This window comes from Macaca nemestrina, chromosome 4, assembly GCF_043159975.1.
Source record: "Macaca nemestrina isolate mMacNem1 chromosome 4, mMacNem.hap1, whole genome shotgun sequence".
In the NCBI taxonomy this organism is placed as follows: Eukaryota; Metazoa; Chordata; class Mammalia; order Primates; family Cercopithecidae; genus Macaca; species Macaca nemestrina.
The window spans coordinates 61818167-61845122 of NC_092128.1; the positions used below are offsets into that span (position 1 = coordinate 61818167).

General features: G+C 34.5%; 1 protein-coding gene across 9 annotated transcripts in view; it reads right to left on the minus strand.

Moving 5' to 3' along the window:
* LOC105475402 (calcium voltage-gated channel auxiliary subunit alpha2delta 1) overlaps positions 1 to 26956 on the minus strand; it is a 506236-nt gene that overhangs the window by 400150 nt on the left and 79130 nt on the right. For all 9 annotated transcript variants that reach the window (XM_011730609.3, XM_011730608.3, XM_011730607.3 and 6 more), the window contains 2 exons: positions 15160 to 15241; positions 7 to 123 (listed from right to left, as the gene is read on the minus strand). In XM_011730609.3, coding sequence (XP_011728911.2) covers positions 7 to 123; positions 15160 to 15241 — 199 coding nt within the window. The remainder of the gene's footprint in view (positions 1 to 6; positions 124 to 15159; positions 15242 to 26956) is intronic.

A 26956-nucleotide genomic window follows, 5' to 3' on the forward strand; every position in this document is an offset into this window, starting at 1 on the left:
ACTCACCACCAGGGCTTTAGATCTGTTGCTTAGAAGTTTCTCAATATCCCTGGCTGCAATTTCTACCAGCTGGCGTGCATTATTTGGTTCCACAGTATACAAATCTTGATATTTCTCATAAATCTATGTGAAAGAAAAAAAAAACAATAAGAACAATAGTTACTTATTTGGCTTACAAGTTCCCATTAGAATGTATTTAAAACTATAAACAACTGATTAGACACACCACCCTGTTCTTTCTTTATATTGATCGTTTTGGAGATTGAGTGTGTCAGGAAAAAATATGTAAATATAAATTTGCTCTAAGACCACCAGCTTGCCAAAACAGAGGTTATGTTAACAGGTTGTAAAACGTCTTGTACCACAATGGTTTGTACATGCAATTTTGAAGCTTGATGCTGCACTGTCCAATCTCGAAACTGGGTATTATCTGTCATCAGCATCGTAAGAGAAAGGGTACCATCCTAGACAACAGAAGGCAAAGTGGAGCATGGGAGGTCAAACCTGGAGGAGTGTGGAAAACAAAGGTAGGAGGAAGGGTTACGTGCTACAGAATGGAGAGAGAGAGAGAATACATATAAAGCCCCTGCCCATGTTCATCTAGATAACAAGAGGAGCTTTAGGGACAGTTCACAGATAGAGGAGATGAAGGTCATTAAGGTTTTTTTTAGAACTGTAATGGTGTATTTATTTTTTATTATCAAAGTAAATGCCGCTGTTAGTTTTTAATCACTGAATTAAAGCACACTGAAATTAAGCTAGGTGCCAAAAGAAAAATTTGACTACCTTTCTGGCTCACCTTAGTGTCTATGGAAGGATTTCCCCAGAGTGGCATAAGCTGCACCTGTCTTACACAGCCTGTACACTCTCAGCAGGAGAGGAAGAATTAAAGAAAGGGTGGTTGGAGGGGAAGCAGTCACAGTGTTTGTGGCTGGAGGGCTGAGATGAGAAGGAAATCCCTCATGCATCCAACAGATGGGGTGCACATGCATGACTAAACCATCTTTGAAAGCCAGGACCTGGCAGGTTTTTACTGTCTTATGAGAAGTGAATCCAGGCACATACAGGAACCAGTTCAACCCTGCTTTTTTCTGGCACAACTCCAACATTCTGCTTTACTACCAACAGGTTCTACAGTATGATCCCAGCTGCACACTGGTAACACTGGTGCATACTGGCTTCAGATGAACACAGATACATACTCACATTTATTGACTACAGAGCATATTAGTTTTACATGGACTTACAATTTTTTATTTGAAATTAAAATTTATTTGAAATTAAAATTAATATTTTGTAAAGATTTAAATCCATTTTTACTCCTAAAAGTGACTCACTCACACTATGAGGTTTTTCCATACTCATGTGAACTTTGAACTTGTAGGTTTTCACTCAAAGTACTCAAGGCACGTTAATTTAGTGACAAAATCTCCATATTTGGATTCATCCAGGAGTCCTGCATTTTACCAGATTGCTTATGCTTTCTGCTAAGGGGCAGATTATTGAACTCTGTTTTTTTTTTTTTTTAAGACCCATGTCATCCATGAAAAACTTCATCCAATGCAAAGCTTTCTCTTTCATTTCAGACTAAGATAAGATTCAGGAATATTGATTAATTGATTTGGGGTACAAATAGATAAACTTCAACATCACTTTAATTGATCCAGGATACGTAGTTCTTTGCAGTAAAACCAATAGAGCTAATTGGTGTGAAATGTACTGTGCATTGTACCATTAATACCTTGTTCATTTCTCTATGCAGTCTAACCTCCTTCCTGTGGTATAGGGAATACAATACACTTCATAGGTGGAGATTAGTTCAGATGTGCAATCTATACTTCAAGTAATGTCATTTATTAAGTCTCTTCATACATGTGCCAGACATATTAATTGTTTGGTGCTTTAAGGAATAAATAGATTATAAGTACATGGAAACAATTTATTTCAAGTATGTATCTACTCAAATATATAAATTTATATCTATCAAATTTCCTTTTAGGATAATTTTTAACTACTTAACAAAAACAAGATCTAACTCACAAATAAATGTGAAAAAAATAAGTCAAGAAGCTTAAGTCTAGAACCCCCAGTGTAAATATCTGGATGTATTATTTTATATATAAAGCCACAACTGAAATGTTTTCTTTGGTAATAAAAATAAATTAAAATTATATCACTCTCCCCCAAAAAAAACTAGCTCTTGCTTCTGGTTCCAAAGACTACAATCATCTTTGTTGTCATAAGAGCTATTGCAAAGCTCTCCTGATATATGTTTAGTAAATAATCTTCAGAATAGAAGGTTTCATATGGAGTTTTATGGTCACACAATATATTTTCATAATATGTGTATATTTCCAACTCTTTCCATCACTAAGACATATTTCTACAATATTTCATGTATTAATATTTCAAACACATCTTGAGGTATCTTTTCCTCTTCTTCAGCTTACTGTTTTGTAAATAATTATCTGCTTTGCCATTTTATCCAATTTCTTTCTTGAAGGAAAAATAGCACGGTGGAAATAATATGAGTTTTTGGCACCAGACAGGGTTACATTTCAATCATGTCAACTCTTCACATGCTGTGCAATACTGGCCTTCGTTTTTTCTCTACTAGAAAGAATGTAGCATATAGAGAGAGTTCAAAACAGGATGCTTTTCCTCCTGATACACTTGTATGCTTTAGTTTTCCTACAGTTCAAGTTCTCCTGCTGCCACCCTGACGTAAGTCTTAACAAAAAGAATATTTGTCACCTGTACATTCTTCCTTTCCTACAATCTTAACCAACTGGCTTTAATGTACTTCCGTTGTAACATTCAAAGACCAAGTTTCTCTGTGATGACAACATAGATTATGGTTTGTGAGATAGGCAGAAAAACCATAATCTATGTTCTAAATATCTTTGTTATAATTAAAATAATATGTTAATTATGCTAATTAGCTATGTTAACATAATCTATGTTCTAAGTCACTTTGCTCTAATTAGGTCCACAGTTCCAAGATAATCATCACAATTATACATTTTAAAATAACTTCAAATGTAATATCTAAAAAATGATATTACTCAATGATATAATTGCTTAACAAAATTCCTAAAGAAACCTCTTGGAAATCATAATACAGATGCCCCAGAAATATTTACTCAAAACTAAATATGCTTCCAAGCTTTTAGATGACCTAAATTTTAAAAAAAATTTTTATTAAAAAAAAAGTTTTTTAGAGACAGGTCTCACTATATTGCCCAGGCTGGGGTGCAATGACTATTCACAGTGGCAATCATCCTAGCCCTCCTGGCCTCAGGTGATCCTCCCATGTCAGCCTTCCGAGTAGTTGGAACTACAGGTGCATGCCACTGCACCCAGCTATATCATTATTAGCAATCAATTTAGGCAGCTACTCTATATCACTTTTAGGTGTTTCACATACATTATATTATTTATTCACTTTAAGAAATCTATAATATACATTTAATTAACCATTGTATTAGTGAGAACAATGGGATTCAGGCTGTAGAATACCTGGAGGGAGTCTGAATCGCACTTCATCATAAAAGAGCAAACCAATGCCCAGAGCAGCCGAAGGTGAATGGTAAAATGTGGCATGTTTAGGCAAAGTGAATCTGCAATGCCACTCTATGCCCTGAATCTTGCTTGGCTTCAGCAGGATGTGGACATTTAAGAAAGCCCTTTGAAATGAGCAAGAAAGGAACAAGGGTCAGTATGTCTCCTAGGAGATAGGCTCTGCACACAATCAAATAAATTCTAATGCAGAAGCTGAGAGATGGAAAGTGGGAAGCAGATGCCCAGCTGAAGGATAATGGTAAAGAATCACCTAGAGCTGAGGGGCCCTAAGCAGGTTGAGAAGATTGGCCAAGTTCTAAGTAGCAGTCAAGTTCACTATCTATATCAAGAGAACAAAAGCAAGCAAATACACCAGATATCTTGTCACGTAAGTTTCTCCCTACGCCCAGGCACTAAGAAACAAAAGTAAAGAAGATTACAGAAATATCAAAAAAGAGATAGAACTTACTAAATCCTTAGTGGACCACAAAAGGTTGTTTTGATCTGAAAGAGGCTAACATTCAAGTGATTAAATTAATTTTTCCCACTCCTAGGGAAGACAATGGCAGCTCATAAGCAAGTTAAGTTCCCTAAAGGGAAACAGTCAAATTTCTGCATATTAAATCTTAGATATGTAAATTTTGACAACCCCATCTCCCAATACTTGCATGTGTACTTTCGTTCCATGGAAATTGGCTTGGACAAGCAATCAAGATTCCTGTCATATCCACAGACATCTTTCTGAGGGATGCTTTCCCTTTGACAGTCCCTGATGAAATAGGAGCTCCCTTACATATGGCTAGAAATATTCTAATGTATGGCCTTGTCCTTGACTTCTAACCAATTATATCAGGACTTTTATCAGACTTGCAAGCCGTTAACTTCTGAGTCAATGGCATGTAAAGAGCCAGATACAAAAGACCTGTATAAATAAACACACTGAGCCAATCAGATGCTCTCACCACAGGATGACAGTTGGATGAAATAGCATGGATCAAATGTTTAGTAGAAGTGGAACTGAAAAGACTAGTGGGAGGAAAACAGTATTCAGATCTACTGAGCAATAGAAGTGGTGGTTATGACAGACAGAAGAATAGCTTCCCAAACATCCATATCCTAATCCCCAGAACCTGTTAATATGTTGTTACATAGCAAAAGGAAATTAAGTTTGCAGATGGAATTAAATTTACTAATCAGCTGGTCTTAAAAGAAGATTACCCTAGATAGTCAGAGTTAGCCAGTGGAATCACAAAGGTCCTTAAAAATGGAAGAGGAAGATGTGACTAAGGAAGAGTAAACCAGAGAAATGGCAGCATGAGAAGAAATCAGGCCAACACAGCTGGCTTTGAAGACCAAGGGAAGGAGAAATGAGCCACAGAAAGGACTTCTCATCTCCAGAATTGTAAGAAAATGAATCTGCATTGTGTTAAACCAGTAAGTTTTTAGTCATCTGTCACCATAGCAATAGAAGACTAACATAATGTGTTGTGGGAAGTCAGGGACCCCGAATGGAGGGACCGGCTGAAGTCACAGCAGAAGAACATAAATTGTAAAGATTTCAAGGACATTTATTAGTTCCCCAAATTAATACTTTTATAATTTCTTATGCCTGTCTTTACTGCAATCTCTGAACATAAATTATGAAGATTTCATGGACACTTATCACTTCCCCAATCAATACCCTTGTGATTTCCTATGACTGTCTTTACTTTACTCTCTTAATCCCATTATCTTCATAAGCCGAGGAGGATGTATGTTGCCTCAGGACCCTGTGATGACTGCGTTAACTGCACAAATTGTTTGCAGAGCATGTGTGTTTGAACAATATGAAACCTGGGCACTTTGAAAAAAGAACAGGATAACAGCAATGTTCAGGCAACAAGGGAGATGACAGTTTGGATTCTGACTGCTAGTGAGCCAGACAGAACAGAGCCATATTTCTCTTCTTTCAAAGGCAAATAGGAGAAATATCGCTGAATTCTTTTTCTCAGCAAGGAACATCTCTGAGAAAGAGAATGCGCCCTGAGGGTAGGCCTATAAATGGCCCCTTGGGGGCAGCTGTCTTTTACAGTCAAAGCCTAAGCCCCAGTCTCCCGTAGCGCTCCCAGGCTTATTAGGATGAGGAAATTCCCACCTAATACATTTTGGTCAGACAGGTTGTCTGCTCTCAAACCCCGTCTCCTGATAAGATGTTATCAATGACAATGCATGCCCGAAACTTCATTAGCAACTTTCATTTCACCCCATCCTGTGGTCCTGTGATCTTGCCCTGCCTCCACTTGCTTTGTGATATTTTATTACCTTGAGAAGTATGTGATCTCTGTGACCCACACCCTATTCATACACTCCCTCCCCTTTTGAAAATTGTTAATAAAAACTTGCTGGTTTTACGGTTCGGGGAGCATCACGGAACCTGCCGACGTGTGATGTCTCCCCTGGACACCCAGCTTTAAAATTTCTCTCTTTTGTACTCTTTCTCTTTATTTCTCAAACCAGCCAAGATGCTTAGGGAAATAGAAAAGAACCCACGTTAACTATCAGGGGCGGGTTCTCGCGATAATAATGAGTTAGCTGTGAAGAGTTCCCAGCAGAGTCAACAATGATAGCTTCTGAGCCTGCCTTGCCTCTGAACTGCCCTTCCTTGGAACAAACTATTTTCTAAATAACTTGAGTTCTTGCTGAAAGCCAGGTTCCTCCTGAGTTTGCTTAAATTAGCTAGTTGTTTTTTTTTTTTTTTAAATAGGATCTCACTATGTTATCCAGGCTGTTCTTGAACTCTTGGGCTCAAGCAATCCTCCTTTCTCAGCCTCCCAAAGCGCTGGAATTACAGGCTTGAGCCACAGCACCCTGCCTATTATTTTTTAAATGAGTAGGTCAACAATATACTTCCTGAGTGATTCACTGTTCCTAATAATGAAATATTCTAACAGAACTGCATGTCTGAAGTTGTGATTAACAGTATTTATTATTAGTTTGCATTTTCATTTCATTTATCATTAGATTCTGATGAATATGAAAGATGAGCTCCATTGTGAGCAACATACAATTTCCATTAGGCATCAGGATATAATGAAATTAGTTCAAGTATACCCATTGTTACCTTCACAATTGTGTGAGGTTCTAAGAAGAAAGATGACAGAAAAGCTAAAAATATCAAAATGAACAAACATTGTATAAAACTGTACACAAATTGGATAAATAAATATCATCCTACCTCAAAATAATGAGAATTGGGATTAAAAGAAAGTGTTACATTATATTTCCCACCATCATTCTAATTCCACTATCTATTGGATAACAGGAGTAAATTCAATATCTTCAATACTAATGAAGGCAAGAAAAGTGATTCATTGTCACCTCTGCTGCTTCAGATACCCACAAAATCAATTTCACTTAATTTTAGTTGAATTTTGCAACGTGGGATGGTTTGTCTGTGGGTTATACTTTTTTTTTTTTTCCTTTATTAAGTATTCCTTGGGCTTTTGAACTACGTGTTCCTTAGCAACTAAGAATGTCTTCTCTTTAAAGGGTGTATTAACACAAAAGAATGATATAATGTACTTTCTTGATCACTTTCAAAGATCAAAGTTCCCTTAACTAAACAAATACTAATGCAATATTTTTATATATCGTAAGTATCTTTTTTTTTATTTATCATAAGTCTCCTCATCATCTAAGCTGGTCATCACATAGAAATGTTGAGAAATGTGAAGATTCCTTCATCTAAGGTAAAGAGTAACTAGTGACTGGAGATCTGAATTGATGTTAGAATATACTTTTAACGACAACAAAGACAATACCAACAAAACCTCCTTTTCTCCTATGAAAATTAGCTGAGTTTTAACAAAATGAATTTTGTCATAAAAATTATGTAATCATTTCTAATTAGTCTCTGATATCTTCAACCTCTTCCTTCCCTTTGATTAAAATAATAAATGATGTCATCTCCTAAATAAAAGTCAGGCTTTTAAAATGTCTTACTCTTTAGCATATTGTCAATTGTGTTTAGGGCTGCTGTGTAAATAACTAATGCAAATAACAACTGCTAAAATATATTAATTCATCTTAGTGTGTGTGCATTTATGAAACTATAGGTAATCATTTTACAAGATGCATGATATTGTATTAATGTCATTTTTAAAAATCACATTTGATTCCCTGCATCTTCACTCTAAGCAAATTATGGCCTTTTTTTCTTTTCCCTATAACCTAGCTTTTTGAATTGGGACACTACCTTTGAAATTTTTTATGACTTGATATTTCTATTGTGCTACTTTTAAGCACATGTGAACATCAAACATATATAATTTATATAACCGTCATATTTATTGTGTATTTTCTATTCCCCTTCACCAGAAGGTAAATTTCAGGAAGACAAAGATTTTTGTCTGTTTTGTTCACTGGTGCATAACCAGTGCATAGCACAGTGCCTGGCACGATCACTAATGAGTGCATGAATTAGTGAATGGATACTGATTCTGTATCAGGCTTTGCTGGGAATGTAACTTCCCTGTATTTTTATAATTTATAAAACAACTTCTTCCCTGTATTTAAAAATCAACATTTATTTTAAGCCTAAAAAATGACCAAGCTACTACGCAGTTACATAATAGACTACAAATACAACACTGATACAATAATTAAATTCCACCAATAGAATAAATACACAAAATAAGGTAGTGATCAGTGTGAGGAAGAATATGAGTGTTCCAATGAAGAGAAATAGAAATGTATGCTGTCAGAATTCCCAGAAATTAAGATCACATAGGCTGCAACAGTTACATAAATGAAACTATAGCCATGTTTTGGAGGAAAAGTGATTCAGTAAGGGATGAAAGAGATCAGAATGTGTGTAATACAAGGAGTTATGGGAAAATAGAGTGAAAGGCAAATTGAGACATAATTATGAAGGATGATAAAAGGATATTGGTTTATATCTTATTCTCTAGTCTACCCAACCTATTTTAGACTAGTAAACCACCAAGCTCAGAACTTCTAGTGGCTATCACAGCAATCAGTGCACAGGAAGAATCTGAATTATAAATTTGTTCACTATAAACACAATCCGAATATATATATATACACACACATGCAATTATATACATACCACATACATATACGCACACATATAAATACATCATTTGCTCATATCCTCAAATTTATAGTGCATACTTTTCCAATGATAACTGTATCAAACTAGCATTCTAATACCCAACTCACGAGTCTCCCTAGCCACTCTATTCTTTCTATTTGCTGTGATACAGTTTCTTAGCTAGGACTATAACATTTCAAATGGAGCATCATCTTTAGAAGGATATTTAGGAAGAACGAAGTCACAATTGGTGAGTGTTCTCCAGCACACACTGCTACTTGCCCTAGCTCCTATTAACAAGAACATGATGGTGACATTTCCAAGCAATATATTAAAGATGGAAGAAAGAAAAGAACAAGTGACAATTGCAAACAGGCCACTTAATTTTCTCCATATTATACATAGGAATGGGTGATTATATTTAACCAGAAATGCAGGTTGTCCCTTGAACAGAAAAACTAAACTATAACAAAGATGAAAGAATCTTTCAGTTTTTAGGATAAAGGTGTTTGGTACAAAAAGTAAATTTTAAGTTCATGTTTAAGAATACCTAGATTCAAAACAAGGAAAATATTAACATACATAAATAACAGAAACTCTCTACCTGTTTTGTTGTTGTTATTTCTTAATTCCAGAGGCAATTAATTAACCTAGCCTCTCTTTTTCCATATCTGAAGCTATATATAAATTGTAATTTGAGTATATACTTTGCCAGAAAATTCATATGCAATTAAAAGTGAAAAAGATCATACTAAATTCATTAAAACTAAATTTAAAAATAATTAACCATAGGCTGAGTGAGCTGCCTGTTTAATGTCTCTAACCCCAAACGACCTAAATTCATTTCACTGCCAGTAAAACAATTTTTCAAAGCAGTCCGGTTTTAATTTGCCCATAACTGTCATACCTTATTAACAAATGGCTTTTCTAAAGCAAAACTGATACCTACCAATGCTGATATACAATTTTACAAATTTATATTCATTTAAAGAATTTCATACACTCAGATTCTTCAGTTCTTCTTGAGCAGTTTTTCAACCTTAGTACAATTGACATTTTACAGATAATTATCTGTTGTGAAGGGATGTCTCATGCATTGTAGGATGTTTAAAAGCCTCATTGGCCTTTTTACCAAGACTATGCAAGTAGCAACCACCCCATGCCCCCAGTTATGATAATCACAAGTATTTCCATACCATCCCATGCCCTGAGTTATGATAATGACAATATTTCCAAAGATTGCCAAATATATGCCAAGGCACAAAACAGCCCCTGGCTGAGAACCACTGCACTAAATATATATTTAGAGAAATAATAAATAATAACATATCCCTCAAATAGTAGCATAACTTCAGAATGTTAATTAATGGCTGGATGAGAATGGTAAGGTTAAAAAAAAAACGTTTTAATATCTTTTGAGAAAATATTGAAAGTCACCCTAAAATTAGAAATCCCCTGAGTTTATTCTGTGTCTTTGAAAATTAATGTAATTAACCACTGTTCAAACAAAAATAGCTTCTTACTTAAAAATCTCCAGTGCAGCAGGGAGGCGGGGGCAGGATGATGGTGAAAGGAATCCATACTCTCTGCACTCTTTGTAGTGCTATATTCTGCAGTCAAAATAGATTTCTTTCCTCTTATGACAAAAAGAGCAAATTCAGAGTGTAAGATAATTTTAAATTGCCTACATCATTATGGTGCTGATTTAGTTATAGCACTTAATTGTTGAGGGAAGTAAGGCAACTCTGAATAAAAGCAAAACATATGGAATTAATAATAAATAGTATATATTTGTTTATTGAAAGTGAGAAAGCACATAACTTATTTAAAATTTTATATTGCCTTTTACCCTCAAAACAATTGGGTAAAGGGAATTCTAATATCTGATATTCTAATACAGCTTTTTTCAGCACTCCCGGACTTGAAGATTTCCAATCCTCCTTGTTGCCTGCACATCTTGCTGATTCCCTAGTCAGGATCACCAATGATTAATTGTGTTCTGTTTTTGAGTATCTCCCTTTGTAAATATATTAAACTCTCTGCCACCTAGAAAAAGAATATTCTATTTACAGGAGATGACATGACCACAATGTCAAAGAATAAGCATTAGTTTGAATTACTAATGAAAAGAAATTATTCACTCAGAATGCTTATGTAAATACTATCTTAATTGAGAGTGCTGAATGCTCAATATTTATACACATTTCATATTTACATCTTTGAGTAGCATATTGAAATGTAAAGGTATTGGTTTTGAAATTTTCACTTAATAAATCATTAACAATGAATCAAAAGCCAGGAAGTTCTATGGCAATGCCACTGCAGAATAAGCCTACCTTCAAAATTAAGCTTCCAGGAAAAATTTAATCAACACATTATTCTAAATATATTTGCAGATGCTATCCTAAAATTTGAGAAAGTCAGACAGTTTACCTTTTAGAAGAAAGCTTCATAACAACAATGTCACATGCACCATTTAAAATGGCAATGGTAAACATTTCATTAACTTTAAAACACTGTTCTCAGGAATATTAAGACTATTTAATTTTTTAAAAGGTTATATATTCATAAATATGTGATGATCAGCCTTGCCATTTGTCAGTGCAGTAGCTAATGGAGTATGTGTGTGTGTGTGTGTTTAGAAATAATAAAATATATTTCAAAATATTCTATAATCCAGACTATTAAAAATACATATATATTTTTCTAAATTTGGGGATTGTTCTCCTATTTTTCTGTCTATAATATTTTAAATGTGTAAATACAGCTTCTATCTCTGTTAATATAGCTTTAATAAATTTTTATATATTCAGATAATAATACATACAAGTGAAGACTGCTCTTGTCCTCCACTATTGGTTCTGTCCCCTTCCATTGTGACAGAATTTTAGTGGGGCACATGGCTGCTCAGAAAAAGCCTCCACTTCTTTGACACATTTTGAGTTAGATGTGACTAAATTCTAACCACTGGAATGTGAGCAAAACGTCTTACTCTTAAATGACTGGATATCTTCTCTCCAAATCTCTTTCCCTTTACAGGACAACTGGGAAATAAAAAGCAACTGGAAGAATAATTTTGTATCCAGGCATGGAAGCCACACGCTAAGGATGGCAGAGTCACCCTGCCAGCCCTCGACAGCTTACCTCTCAACTGCTATGTGACAATAAAATACATGTTTAGCCTGTATGTTTGTCATACTGGTCCAGCCTGTACCCCAACTTATACAACGCCACCAAGTAATATGACAAATGAATGACATTTGTTGAGCTCTCATTATATGTCAATAAATAATTTATATGGATTGTATCATTAATCCCAACAACTCCATGAGATTAAATATCTTGGCCAGATCCTAAAGCTGGCAATTGGCAGAACCAAGGTAAAATAGCCTTAGGGATTTTTCAGAGGGATATGCTATAATACTTGATTTGAAATATTAAGTGTTTTCTTCAGTTAGAAGACCATGAAGAAAAAAAATCAGTGAAAATTTACTTTCTGTATCATTCTTAGCAATTATCTCAATGGATATACAAACAAACCATTTCTGTGGTATCAACAGAAATGGGAGGTTTTAAATTATGAATGTATATTATATGTTAAAATTTCCTTCCACTCTTTTCTTTTTGGAAAAAAAGATCAAATGGAAACATCATGAGTAGGTAATTGTTGCTGGCGGAGCTTTGGTTTCTTATAATTTATATCTTTTATAAAAAGAGCATTAGCATAATCAGATATACTGACCTTGTTTATGTAGGGAATCTGCTTATTTTTTCAAGGTACAAATAAGGACAAAAAAATGCTATTAACATATGTTCTAAAGTATACAAGAAGGTGTTTCAAATTTCAGAGTTGCATCCTATTTAATAGTTGTGTAACCTAAAACAAAATTTTAACCTTCTCTCAATTATTTTACCCACCTTGTGGATAAGCATATACAACTGATGGACATATGTATTCTCCAAATGGTTCAGTAATGGAATAATCTAATAAAAGACATCTTAAAAGTCTAATGCATCACGGACAATAGTCCTAAGCAACCCTATTCACTCGTGATCTTTAACAGAAGACAGGCAGGTAACCTGGGAAAAATCTCACATTTGTAAAGTTGAAGCACTGAATGTATTCAATAATATTAGCAACTTTCTGTGGGCTACTATTTTAGGATACAATAAAGCAATTTTCACAAAATTGCAAAACTATATTACTATTTTATTTTTGAGACAGGGTCTCACTCTGAAGCCCAGGCTGGAGTGCAGTGGCACAATCACAAAAAATATATTACTTTAGCCATGGTACCTGTGTTGGTTCTTGGCCTTCATGTAAAAAGCTAATTGTACCCTGTGAAGTCAGTAAAAAATGAATGTAATTTGTAATTTGAAGAACCTTCATTTCTACAATATTAAATTTCAACCTGGAGCCCTGCTAAACTCCTGTGTTTATTCAACTTCTGGCCCTCACCATGTATCCAACACCCCCAATCTCAGCTCAAAGTTCACTCTAAACTCTGACATTCTTCCTCAAAAGGAATGAGGCAATATGGAATCATTTGTCTGTGTAAGATGATACTCTTTGTGTGCCCTAGTACTTAAATTCTTTTTCCAATAATGAATTCTGCTCTAACGCTCTTCCCACCACCCCAGTTATCTAACATATTATTCATTAATTTGGAATTTTTCTGTCACTGTAAAGAGGTATGTATCCCATAAACAGAAAACTAGAGAGATTTTCTTTCATCTTTTCCATTCTATTTTGTTATGTTAATTCAGACAGAGTCATTGATTCATTCATCAATAGCTATACTCTTCTTAGTAATCTATTCTTCATAAAGCATAATAGAAACCAGTTAGACTTCTTTTTGGTTAATGAGTCATTGCAAAAAAGCAGATTCAGAAAGAAAAGTTTCACATATTAACACCAAAAGGAACAATGAGGCCAGCCAAGCAAGTTGTTTTTTGAGGCTGGGGAAGCACTCACAGAGTAAGGGAGATGCTCCCAAGAGCAGCTTATTTTTAATCTCCACCTGTTGATAAAAACAGTCATGTAATTTCTCACCAGAACCTGTAATTTCTTTTTTTTTCTTATTATGATTAAATAAAATATTTGCTCTCAATCTAAATAGTGTCCAAATGAAAATTAACAAAGAAGATTTGGTGGTGCTTCCAAATAAACTCCATGACTTTCGCAGAGGCTCACTTACTACCTACACACTTTCATATTCTAATTTAGTTTCCCACAGTGAATCACTACAGATCCCAAGCATCGGCACAATAACTTTCAAGTTTCTTTGCACCATCAGTAATTGAGATTTGTTTTTATCAACAGAGTGTCAGTTCTCTGAGGAGAGGAATACTGTTTCTTTATTTATCTTTGGCAGCCCGCACAGTGTCTGGGACATATTACCTGCTCAACATAATACACTGACTAGAATTAAATCTGATCATTGTTATTCGCAGGGAACACCTTTCATTTCCAAACATATTCCCCTTATCTCACAGACACTTAGGTTTGTTCAACACACTCTATAGTTGTTTTATAAAGAGATTCTGGTATAATTTTTTGAAGTATATATGTATGTGGTTTCCTTAAGAATTTCTATTAATACATGAAGTAACCACACATTCCATTTTCTCATACATACTTGCATGATAAATAGTCATATATTATAAATCAAGCTGCTTTTATACCACTTTATCTCATTGACTCATCACATTTTTGGAAAATAAAAGGCCTCATTTCATCACTAACAATACAAGATGAGAATACTTTCAAATGTATTATTTACATTGAAATGAAAGTAGTGAGGCCCTTAAAAAGTGACATTTAATTTTTAATAAATCTTACAGAACCTATACATGTAAATGCTCTTACCCATGGAAAATAATCTAGTTAAGATGCCATACAAATATTTATATATTGCTGTCACTCAAAACATCGTTTTAGAGTGACTTTCATAGCCAATTCATAAGTCACAAGAAAAATCATCTTTTATAGAGTCTCCTTATCTTGCACCAAAACCGTTATTACTGATCTCAGTGACTAACTCTAATGTCTAGACATGCCTGTAAACACTTTTCAAATAATTTTTACCCTCAAAGAATAAAGATGTGTTTTCACTGAGGATATTCAAAAGAATCCATCACAGGAGTTCAAGTCACCACTGTATGAGGGATTATTAAATATATTCTGAAGAATGGAAACATTATAATAGTAAGTACATGACTTCCCTACTTAAATTTATGGAGAGTATACATGACACGCAGACTTATTTAAGTGAGACCTACGTATCAACTGCAAAGTGTGCTGAGAAAGTTTCCTTAGTTTTTAAGGATGGCATTTCTTGTTCACAGTAACTAGCAGTACCAAAGGTGTCTCTCAGAATTTCACCACCAGACCCACATGAGAAATCACATCCCATTTGTAATATAGAGATATAGTTTCCTAGAAGATAGAACTGCATTTGAATTAATGAAAAGATCAAGAAATCTCTTTGGTGGATTTTACTCACATCAACAAGCTGATTGACTCCACTTGCTGTTTTTGCCAGTGTGACAAGGTCTTCTTGCATCTTATCCACCCATGATTTGATACTGCAGAAATCAGAAAAGATTATATTCTATCAGATCTCTGGCAAATAAAAGTCACACGCTGATATTTTATATCCATGCTACAGATAATTCATTAAAATGCCCTTAAATTATTCTCCCTCCTAGCACCAACTATGTCCACCCTTCCACTCCAGCTTTAAATTGCAAAAGCACTGAATCTTTAGTGTGCAGGCTTTCAGGATGCTGAAATGCCTCCAAATCAAAAGAGAAAAATGACATTGATGTCTTGTCCAATGAGAGTAAACAATTTGCTTATTTTGTATTAAAATTCCATTAAATAGCTATTAAACATTCTAAACTACAAACTTTATCTTTTAGCTTCCAAGTCTTCTGAATATAATAGTAACATTATACTAAATGCAGACCATTTGTAAAATGCAAGAAAAATTCCACCAGCCAGGTAGAACATTCAACAATTTGATGCATTCCCTTCTAGTCTTTTAAAATTCCTTCACATAGTTGAAACCATGTTATATAAAATTCATGTATCTTTTAGCTTTATATCATACAATATGTACTTTCCCATGGCATTACAAACATTTTGTAAACATTTTATTTTTAATGGCCACTTAATATTCCATTATCATGGCCACTTAATATTCCATTATCTCTATATTCCATAATATACTTGACCATCCTCCTTCTTAAAGGGAAATTTAAGAAATCATCAGCTTTTAACCACTACATACTACACTACCACAAATATCTTAGAGCATGAAGCTTAAGAATATTTTACTTCCAGTCTGGGCATTGTGGCTCACGCCTGTAATCCTAGCATTTTGGGAGGCTGAGGCAGGTGGATCACGAGGTCAGGAGATCGAGACCATCCTGGCTAACACGGTGAAACCTTGTCTCTACTAAAAATACAAAAAATTAGACAGGCGTGGTGGCCGGCGCCTGTAGTCCCAACTACTCGGGAGGCTGAGGCAGGAGAATGGCATGAACCCCGGAGGTGGAGCTTGCAGTGAGCCCAGATCACGCCACTGCTCTCCAGCCTGGGCAATAGAGCGAGACCCGTCTCAAAAAAAAAAAAAAAAAAAATATTTCCTTAGCGAGGCTCTTAGATTTGGAATTACTAGATCCAATTAGATTTGGAATTACTGGATCCAAATAATTACTGGAATTACTAGATCCAAATTTTAAAGCAGTAGTTTTGATCATTACAATTATGATTGAAGGATTTAAGTTCAAATCTTTTTCAGGTATACAATGTACATCTTAGATGACCATTATGCAATGACATCTTAAAATATGAGCTATGGATGTCAGGATATTTTAGAAGACCCTAAATCCATGTTCTATATCACTTTTTCCTGGTATTAGAGATATTGCCAAATAGAACCACAAAATCTTCCCTATTCATATTAAAATCACTTAATTTGTATTCCTCCATATATTTCACTTATTCTTCCTCAGGTTGTAGACCTAAAGTGTGTATTCCTTTTTGCCAAGGCAAGTATAAAGAAACATTAGTAAGCTAGTAAGAATGTTAGATGATTTATATTTGAATTTGAACTTTTCTCTACATATCTATGTATAATTTCAGTCATGGAGATGTAACTGTGTATGTCTTCTCTTCCTTAGGGAAGAAATCCAGTAGTATAAATATAATTTTTTAAATATAAATATAAGTAGTGTAAATATATTTTTTCAGATAAATTTAAATATAACAAAATAAAAATGGAATAAAAGTATGACGTGGAAAAGAGATTTAAATGACATGGAAGAGAGCATTTCAAGAATGATGAGCAGAGAAGAGGAAGAAAAAAATGGAAAGTCAGTTATAGAAAAGGATGAAATGCCTTAGAGGAAAACACAGAGGCTTCACTGACATATGAAACAAACTAGTTACTAAATGAAATACATTACAACTAGGAATACTTTAGCACATATGAAAATAAGGAAGAATACTTATTAAATCACACTGTATGAACAGGATAGAAAAACGTAAATGAATATCAAGAAACAAAAAACAAAAGAGAGTAAGGATAAAATAGAGAAAAATTGTTAGAATAATATTTTAACTAGTGCTACTTATTCGCTGGTGCCTATATTTGAAAAATATTTTAAGTAAATACTCTTAGTAAATACAGCTGTGTCCCATTTTTATATTAAATACAAAAAATTACAGTAGGATACAGGTAGGAGCAAAAACCATTGATAGAATAATTTCCTAATTTAGATGAGACTATCTCATTTCTCTAAGCAGGTGCTGAACAAGTACTAGAACCTAGAGAAAATGAGTCATCTCTTCTCAAATATAATTTGCAACACTGACAAATAGTAAGACAAGTTATACATCCCTTTAGCTCGAAACTGAGAGGCAAAGAATATATATGTAAGGAAGTGAATGTAACTCATCCCTGAATTCTGATTTATACTAAACTGATGCAAAATATGCATTCTAACTTCTCACAAGTGCACTGTCACTACCAATGTTCATTGAGGTGAACCTGCTTTGGCTGAAAAGCAATTCAGAACCCATCCAGTCTTCCCTACCCCACTGACAAGCTGTTAGGAACACTTTATAGGAGCAAGGATTATTTTTTATAAATATGAGGTGTTAACCTGGTTTTCTGAAATGCTTAGGCACTCAGGCTTTCAACCTGGAATTAAAAGGTTATAAAAAATAGAAAATAAGGAAAGGCCCCATTAATCATGAAAGTAAAAAATTACTCAAGTGAAAACACTCATATGAGCAAAAAATTTTTATCAGTCTTTCTCTTTCTTGGTAAATTGTCACACACAAATATGTAATCACTAAGCACTATTTTATTAAATTTATACAGAAGACACTATAAAATTTGGGGGAAATTACAGAGGATAGAGCTTTTTCATGTAATAAGCAACTAACATAGCACTCCACTAGGAAGAATTCATTGTTGTTCTTTGTCAATCCATTCAACAAGTACTAGTAACTGCTGGAAAAGATACTAAAAGATGGAGATGCAGGCTGCGTTTAAAACTGGGTCTGGGAGGGAGAGAGAAAACAACAAGAAGAACATGGTAGGAAATGTTTGAGGAAGCACAAGAGAGTCAATGCTTAGTAAGTAGTGGTATGAGGAGGTTGATAGAAGAGGCTTTCTGGAGTAGTAGCTACTTGAAGTCATATCTGAAAGACAAGTGGAACTTGTCAAAATTGAGCAGAGTGGGAAGTAACAACGAAGGCGGAGAGAATGTAAAACATGACATGTTCAGTAACTTCAAGAGATTCAAATGATTGAGTCCAAGCTTGGTTCAGCAAAAGGTATGGAATGAGGGCAGGAGAGATAGGGAAGAGTGATGGGTCAGGCCAAGGGTCTTAAATACGATTCTGAAACATTTAGATTATATTCTCAAAATAATGGAGAGATACTAGAAAATGAGAAGTCAGAGAGTAAAAAGATCACGTAAATGTATATAAACATGATTAAATTATTTCCCTGACACTGAGTGGATGGTAGTTTACAGGGAGAACAGAAATCACAAACAGCAAGTCTAGTTAAGAGGTAAGAAATGAGATGGACTCAGACTAATTTAGTGGTGGTGGAAGGGATAAAGGAAAAAGAAGGGGAGGCCAAGTAGAAGCAACTAACGCAACAGAAATTCTGAAGGATGGACAATAAGACTTCATGCACTGTTGGGTATAGAAAGTGAATGACAGGAAGAAAGTGGGATGATTCAGGGAGTTTCTCAGGTAGAGGATGATGGGAAATTGTGGCATAGAAAGTAAGTATAGGAGAAATAACAGTTTAAAGGGACATTGACAGGTTCATTTTTATTGGTTCAATTAGAGGTGTTTTGGGGAGACTCAAGTATAAAGATACACTAGGCAATTGAATGGCATGGGTTTAGAGCTCTTGAAAGAGAAATCTCCATAGAAATTAAGATCAATGTATAACTCCCGAAGTAGAGTGAAGAGCGAAAGGAAGGAAATAAACAGTAGTTACAAATCTGGAAAGGTACATTTAAAAAACAAACAGAGGAACCTGAGTAGTATAGAAAAAGGAATCCAAGAACAATGGTATCGCAAGAGCCAAAGCAGAGAGAAGTTTCCAAACAGAAGAAAGAAGTATACAGTCATCAAATAAGGTGAAAAATTTGTCCCACCTTATCTTTGAGGAGAATGAAACATGGAGAATGAGGAATCAGTGTTCTTTTTGGTTTTTAATAGAATAGAAGTGAGCCTATTTCTATGCAAAAAGAGAAAGGCAAGTAGAGAAGGAAATATCAAAGATTCAGGAGAGAACATGTAATTTATTGACAATGATGGGGTACAGGAAATGCCACCCCCAAACAGGGCACCTTGGTGTTTAAGAAAACAGCAAAAGCAAGGAGGTCTTTCTGACCTTCTCCCACGAGGCAGACAATAAAGCCTAGGAAGGTCACTGTCTGACCTCCCTCCCTTCTCCCCTGAAGACTCTCATGTGGCGAGTGTCCTGCCCTATACCCAAAGGGAAGGAACATCACACAGAGACTCCAAGAAGTACTGAATAAACAAGTCTTGCTAAGTTTCCCTAGTTTATTAGTAGATCATACCCTTTCATCTTCTAATCATACTTCTGCAGTACTGTCCATAAAAACATACAGTTTTCCATAGGTTTGGGGGTCATTTTCTGAAGGTTCCTGTGTCACATAAAACTTAATTCATATGCTTTTCTCTTGCTATTTGTCTTTTATGTTATAGGAGATCTCAGCTGTGAATCTTGCAATAGGTAAGAAATCTTTTCTCCCCTACAACTGTCCTTTAAAAGGTTCCAGATATTTTTTCTAGTTTCCAAAGTGAGAATGTGGAAGTGAGGGATGAATTAAGAAATAAGTAGAACCAAAGAGAAATCTAATCCATGGGTAGAAGACAGGATACTTCTTCTCTGGAAAATGGAAAGAGAATGTAGATTTGGGGTAAATTGAAATAACTGGAATAACGAGAAAAGTTGACATAGTTTTACCTACTGCTCTTTATTTTCTTTGTAATGAAGGAGGACCAGTCATCTGTTAAGGGACAAGAAGTAGGTATTAAGGTAGATAGTTGAAAAGAAAAATTGGAGGCTTAAAAAGAATAGCTGGAGAGTATTTAAGGACTTGGCATTATACTGGAGGTCATCAGTTTCCACTGGTATTAATCAGTATGGCTGTGTGAAATTCTTACTAGTATAGTCTGAGGAGAGCAAGTTCGGGGGAAAAAGGCATTCAGATGAATGTGGGGCAGATACCAGCAGGTGAGAAAGACAGACAAGGAAAGGCAGTTGACGGTCCTGACAATTTCAAGATCTCCACACATTCTAAATTAACAAGGACTACTAAAATATTCACTAAAATGTTTTTAATATTTGCATAAACAACGCTTATCTCCTTAACCCTTTTTCTATGCAACCAAGAATTTTATCATAAGACTTATAAGAAACTGTGAAAATACCAAATTACCAGATTTCAAATTTTTATTTTTTGCATTTTTTGCGTGATAACTTATGAATATACTGCAGAGACTAAATGAGGATGGCTGAGTATACACACCACACTTAAATCACCTGACACAAGCATTTTTAAAAGAACAAAATCCTAAAATTATTGTGAAATCAAATTGCTCTAAGAAAGTTTAATAGTTTGAAAATCTTTCTCTTAGATAAAAATATATGCAATCTTTGGCTAGCTCAAGAAAGTGCATGGCAACTCATGTATATCTGGTTGTACAGGTATAATAGACCTTGACTAATAGGTACATTGTTTCCATGAGAAAATACATGGAATTTGTCAAATATGCAATGGCAAGAACACACTTAACACTGCTTGTTAGAAATGTATATTCCCTGGCTTCAAGTCTCCAATAGTAACAGAGGTTTCAGTGTTATAAAGGCAGGACTTGAACATGATAGCTAGTCAGAAGAGTAAGAACAATGGATGGTACTTGTGAAAGAAAACAAGGAGAAGCTACAGAGTTTCCCTATGCAGTCAAGGTACATTTGCAACAGAACTATTTCTTATCCTTTTCCTACCCAATGTTCACCACTGCTCCACTGCCCTCTTGAAACCCATGTTCCTATGGCTCCTATGACCCTATTCCCTGGTCTCTCCTTTTATATTATTATCATCTGACTCCTTTACATTTTCCCAAAGCCAAATTGGTCATTTCTCAGCATCTGTCTTTGATTTTATGTGCCATTCTGCTTCCTTACTTCTCTTTATTTCTACTTCTTCAAAATCTCCATATATAATATCTAAATCTGAGCTCCAGTTCTACCTTAACTACCATTTGATCATTTCATCTAGATGTCCCACCATTCCTTTCAAATATGTACAATATTGAACTCAATAGCTTTCCTCCCCATACTATAAACCCTCTATGTCCCTTCTCCTTGTTGGAAAATCATCTCCCCAGTCATCAGACTCCATACCATCAATTTCTTCATCTTATCCCTCCTCCAGTCCTTTGTTTAATAATAGTATCTCAGCATTTTTCCAACACAGAGCTAATAGCTAAATGCCTTGAGACCTTATTTTATACTATCTCTATGCTAAAGTGTTTAATATGCATTCTCTCATTTAGTCATCATAAAAATTATTCATCTTTCACTGATGAGAAAAATTAAGAGATGAAGAAAATTTAGAAAAGATAAGCTACACAGCCTGCTAGCTTTTTATTTTCAAAGACCTTTTAATCCAACCAACCTCACACATTTCCATGCATGCTGACTGTACTTTTCCATATTCTGCCTTTGCTCTTTATATAACCTCTACCTGGAATGAATCTCCCACTTACGTCGTGAATGGATAAATCACACTAATATTCCAATATCACCTTTCACAAATTCCCAAATTAAAATATTCTTGTCTCTCCACGCAACTTCAAAAGTCCTTTAATTGTGCTGTGCACTTATTTCCTTATACTTTCATAATTAGATGAATATACATTTATTCTCATTTATCAATGCATTTCCAAAGTTTTTATGACAGTGCTTTGAATATAGTAGACACATAAGTATTTATTGAATAGAAAAGTAAATTGAAATGAAATGCAATTGCACTACCATTTTTTTAAATAGGTATCTTTATTTAACGCCTTAATGCATATCTTCTCTCCATAATCCACATCAGAAGAAAAATGAACTGCTGGACCGATGCATCTGTAAACAGCATCCACTTTTAAATAAGTAGCAGATTATCAAAATGTAGACTTAATACTCTAAAGAAATTATTAAATCTCTAGAGTGTATGCCTTAAAATTCCAAATATTTTGTGTGTATTAATTGTCATAGACAAAAAAGTCTTATAATCCTTCTTTGTCCCTACAATAACTCATTACAGAGTTCACTAGCAGTACAAGGTTTCCAAATGTTAGGTGTTCACAAATTCAATAAAATTTGAAGCAGCCACCAAAATATCTCTTAAAATTGACGCAAATCTTTTACTGAATAATTGAAAAAATCTTTTATATCCTCTACTTCACTTTATTGTACAGAAACAGCCCAAATTCTAAAAGCAAACATACAAAATATGCAGATTTTCATTAAGTTTGAGATAAAAAACTTGCCATTCAATTAATATTGTTCCTTTTGAGGTGGATTTGTCTGTAATGTGGCTTTCAAAAGAGTAGTGCAGTGCATTCAGAAAACTCTTTAGTTTCAAAATGAAAAAAATACGGTAATCCATTTCATTTTGTGTGCATGTGCAAAACAACAAATTCAGAAAAACACAAATTACACTTTGTGTAATCTACTGTAAAAGTATAACAGTTGAGTATAAAGTGTCAAGTCTGCATAGTTATCTATTTAATTATTTTAAATCCTAAGCTAAAGACAGAATTTGCCTGGTTGGAGCAATGCAGCCAGAATGATAGCTAAGAATTGTTATAATAGGCCCTATCCAAGATTAACTATCTTTCCTTCCTATATTTGATGTGCCTAAGTCCTCTGGAAAAAAAAGAATAATGTGTGTAAACCTACTCCTATTTGTAAGGAGAGAATATCGAAACAGACCTTTTTTTCATGCGCTTCCCAATTTATTCCACTAGCAATTATCACAGAGACAAAGAGGGAATGGGAACTATACCATAGAGAAAATGGAAAGGAAGAGGGCTTGTTACAGTAAGGGATTTATAGGAGGGGTAGTGGGAAAGTGAGATGTCTGTACCACTTGGAGCCTTATCCTAAGGCAATTCTCTGCTTTTTGCCACTATTTTTAAGAAATCGTTTATTTTTAACCTAAGCAAATAAGAGACATAGTTATGCCCTGTGGAGCTGGGAAAAAATTTAAATATCAAAAGATCTAACAAACTGGCCACTTCAGTTGTGTGGATGCATAAATAGCTTATCATAAATCTGAAGTAATAAGATCATATATTTCAAAAGTCTAGTGTTCCACTTGCTATAAATACTCTACCAATGCCAAACTGTTCCTATTTTTGTTATATAATAAACCACCCACAGTGTTCCTGTAGTTGGGTAAAAATAACATAAGTAAGCCAAAGATTTAGATAACCTAGACATGAAATTTTGCTAAATATGCATTTCTTATAACATGGATAAGTGTACAATTAATTTTTTGGGGGTATAAAGGGAGTGCTTATTATCTACATTAAATCATAGGATTGTTTGTGAGATGGGTGTTATGCCAGGAATGTTAGTTAGTTCCTGAAATTATTCTCAATTTAAACCATTTTCAATAACACTGCTGCTCTGTTTTTAGAAAGCTGTTTCAACTTGTGAAATGCTTTAGTATTCCATTTTTGACTAGAGTAATCCTGTAAGAAATGCAGAAAAGGATGTGCTCATGCTAATCAGTGGAAAGGTAAAGTATTTGAGAGTAGGAGAAAAGACTATCACTAAACTCTGATTCCTAAGCTGTTCATGTTTCTCTGCCTTCATTTTCTGATTTTTTTTTTCCTGCTCGTGTGTGTGTGCGCGCATGTGTCATGTGTAGTTAATCCACATTACAAATTTCATACTCATAGCTCTCAAAGGCCCTGAGATCTACTGTTGTTCATAAGGTCTTCTTTTCACGAGATCTAAATTTATTTTCATGAGATCTTCTTTTCCACTATCTTGGATTGATTTTTGTTTTATCCAAGTATTTTTTTTCATCTTTTCTTTATTTTCTTCCTCAGCTGCAGCGATTTGCTTCCAGCTTCCAAGACAACAAATAAAAATTATACTTTGGGGTTGATAGTAACGTAGTTCCATGGGTTAGCTGGGGGGAGGGTTCTCATATATGAGATTTGTTCCCTGAAGCCTTGAGGGCTTTGTTTTTTATCCTTCCACATCACAATTAGTTGCAACCTCTAGCATAGTCCCGGGTAGCCTGATGCCAGCTGAGGTGTCCCACATGGCCACACAATCTGCTGCTGGTGTTTCTATGAACCAAATGAGCTAAAATTCTAATTGCTCATTACAAAATCTCCATTCATTTTATTGAAGATTTTTCCCTTTATTGTTTATCTGTGATTTTTCTCAGCCATTGAAAATTGTTCACAAAATTTACTTTAGCCTATTTCAAGCATGTATTTAATTATTATTTAATTACCATGACATTACTTAATGTCATGGTAAAAATTTCCTTATTTTCTTTACTTCTATGAATTTTTAGCTGAGCATTCATAATATTTCCAATACTATAAAAACCTCAAATGCTTATTACGTTTGGAGTCTAACCTAAATGGCGAATCCACTTCCCCATATAGGTAAGTATCTCCAGTCCAGCCTGTTGAATGGTTTTACAAATATGTCAGTTTTGTCATGCTCTTTAAATATGTTTTCTACTAAACTGAAATCACCTCTCTAATCATCTTCAGCTCCCAAAAATCACCCAAGTCTGGGCTTCAGGTTCCTCCTTTGGCCAATTCAAGTCCTCAAACTCTCATATTTTTTTCTTTTCTCTAAGTATCTAAAATATGTACAGCCCGTCCTACAAAATGTTACACATCTAGACATACTGTTTTATATTAGCGTTATTTCTCCAACAATATTTAATTTCCTTGAATGGATGGGCCATAGCTTATCGTGTTCTGAGACTATCTAGCACAGTTCTGAGCATACAGAGGTACTTAAGAAACAACAGGTAATATCTATTGAGCACCTATATGTCAGCAACTGTTCTAAACATGTTATGTGAACATACTCTTTAATTCTCACAAAAATCTATTGAGGTAGATACTGTTATTAGTCCTACTTTACAGATGAGGAAACTGAGGCATAGAGAGGTTAAGTTACTTACCAAAGGACACAAAATTAGTAAGTGGCAGAGCAGTTTGCCCTGAGAAGTCAATAACGCATAATTCCATTAATAAATGCTAACTGATGCCATGGTCTGATTCATGGTTTGGTTTTCATTGTTAAACCACCAGATAGTAGCCCTCAACTCTCCTCTCATCAGAACTTGGAGATACCTCCTGTTTTCTAGTTTACAGACTGTCATAGCCCTAGGTTCAAAGTCTGTTTCATTGATAGAAAGAGAGAAAATAACATTTGCAGAAGTCTTTCTTTACATGGCAAGAAAAAAGGCTGTTATAGTTAGAAAATAAAGATTTAAAAACAAGAATATCTAAGTATGTTCTTCCTTAAGACATCTCAGTGGAAATACGTACATATTAATAATTATTCCTTCAATGCTATAATTTTTCCTCACCTTAAATTTTTAAGTTTTCATCAGTATTTTCAAATTAAACAAGCACCATTTACTTTGCTTACAACCAGAAGTTGTACTACTTTCATTAACATAACATGACATCCTCAGTGTTATGCATTAGGTCCACAGCAATTGATTCTGATATTATTTATAACATGCACACAAGACTTCACATACAGTAGCAGGTTAGGTGTAGAGGCAGCCGTGATATGTTTATAAACATAAAATATTCTAAAAGCAACATTAAGTCCTTCAATATGCATAGAAAATATGACTATGTCAGCTGGCCTTCCTTGTTTTTATGATGTAGGTTCAGATATACAAACAAATATATGAATATAAAACCAGGACCCAAATTGACTCATGTGGCACTTCTTTTAAATATAGCCTATAGTGTAATCTGCTGACAGCTGTTCTAAGACAGAGCTTATTTAACAATCAAAAAGCTGTCAATGCAAATATATTAACTTGCAAATTAGAAAGACAATAACTCTCTGAAAACCATCAGAAAAGAATATTGCCAGGTTATTCCATCTTCAACATTTTTTTTAACATTAAGTAAACGATTCTAGAGAAACAGAAATGAAGCCTTTGAATATGAGATGGTAAACATCTTTCTAGCTCAGAAAATATATTGCAACTTTAATTGCTTTCAACCTTTTTGTCCTCACAGAACATGGTTCTCTCTGACCCTCTTTGCCTGAGCAGCATATACACTGCCCTTATGTTCCCCTCTGCTGGCCTGAGCACAGTGAACATTCTAAACAGAAGATTGTTTCTTAGATAGGAATTAGAGACAGCTCCCTTTCCTAACCTGCTCAATCTAAATGAAAAACAGTTTTGTTTTTCCCCATTAATGCAGTAAAAATAACAATGAGAATTGTGTTTAAAAATAATGTTTATCAAATGGCAAAAAAGTTATAATTTTTAGCACTATCCAATAACCCCTTTCAAAAACTGTGAACCATTAGTGCAAAGTTTATGTAAATGTCCAAGTAATACAGAAAAACAAATCATTTTTAATTTCTTGGTCATGCTTTCAACTATTTTTCAATTTGAATTGTTCAGTGTTTCAAATTATGTAACATTTGCTAATGTTTA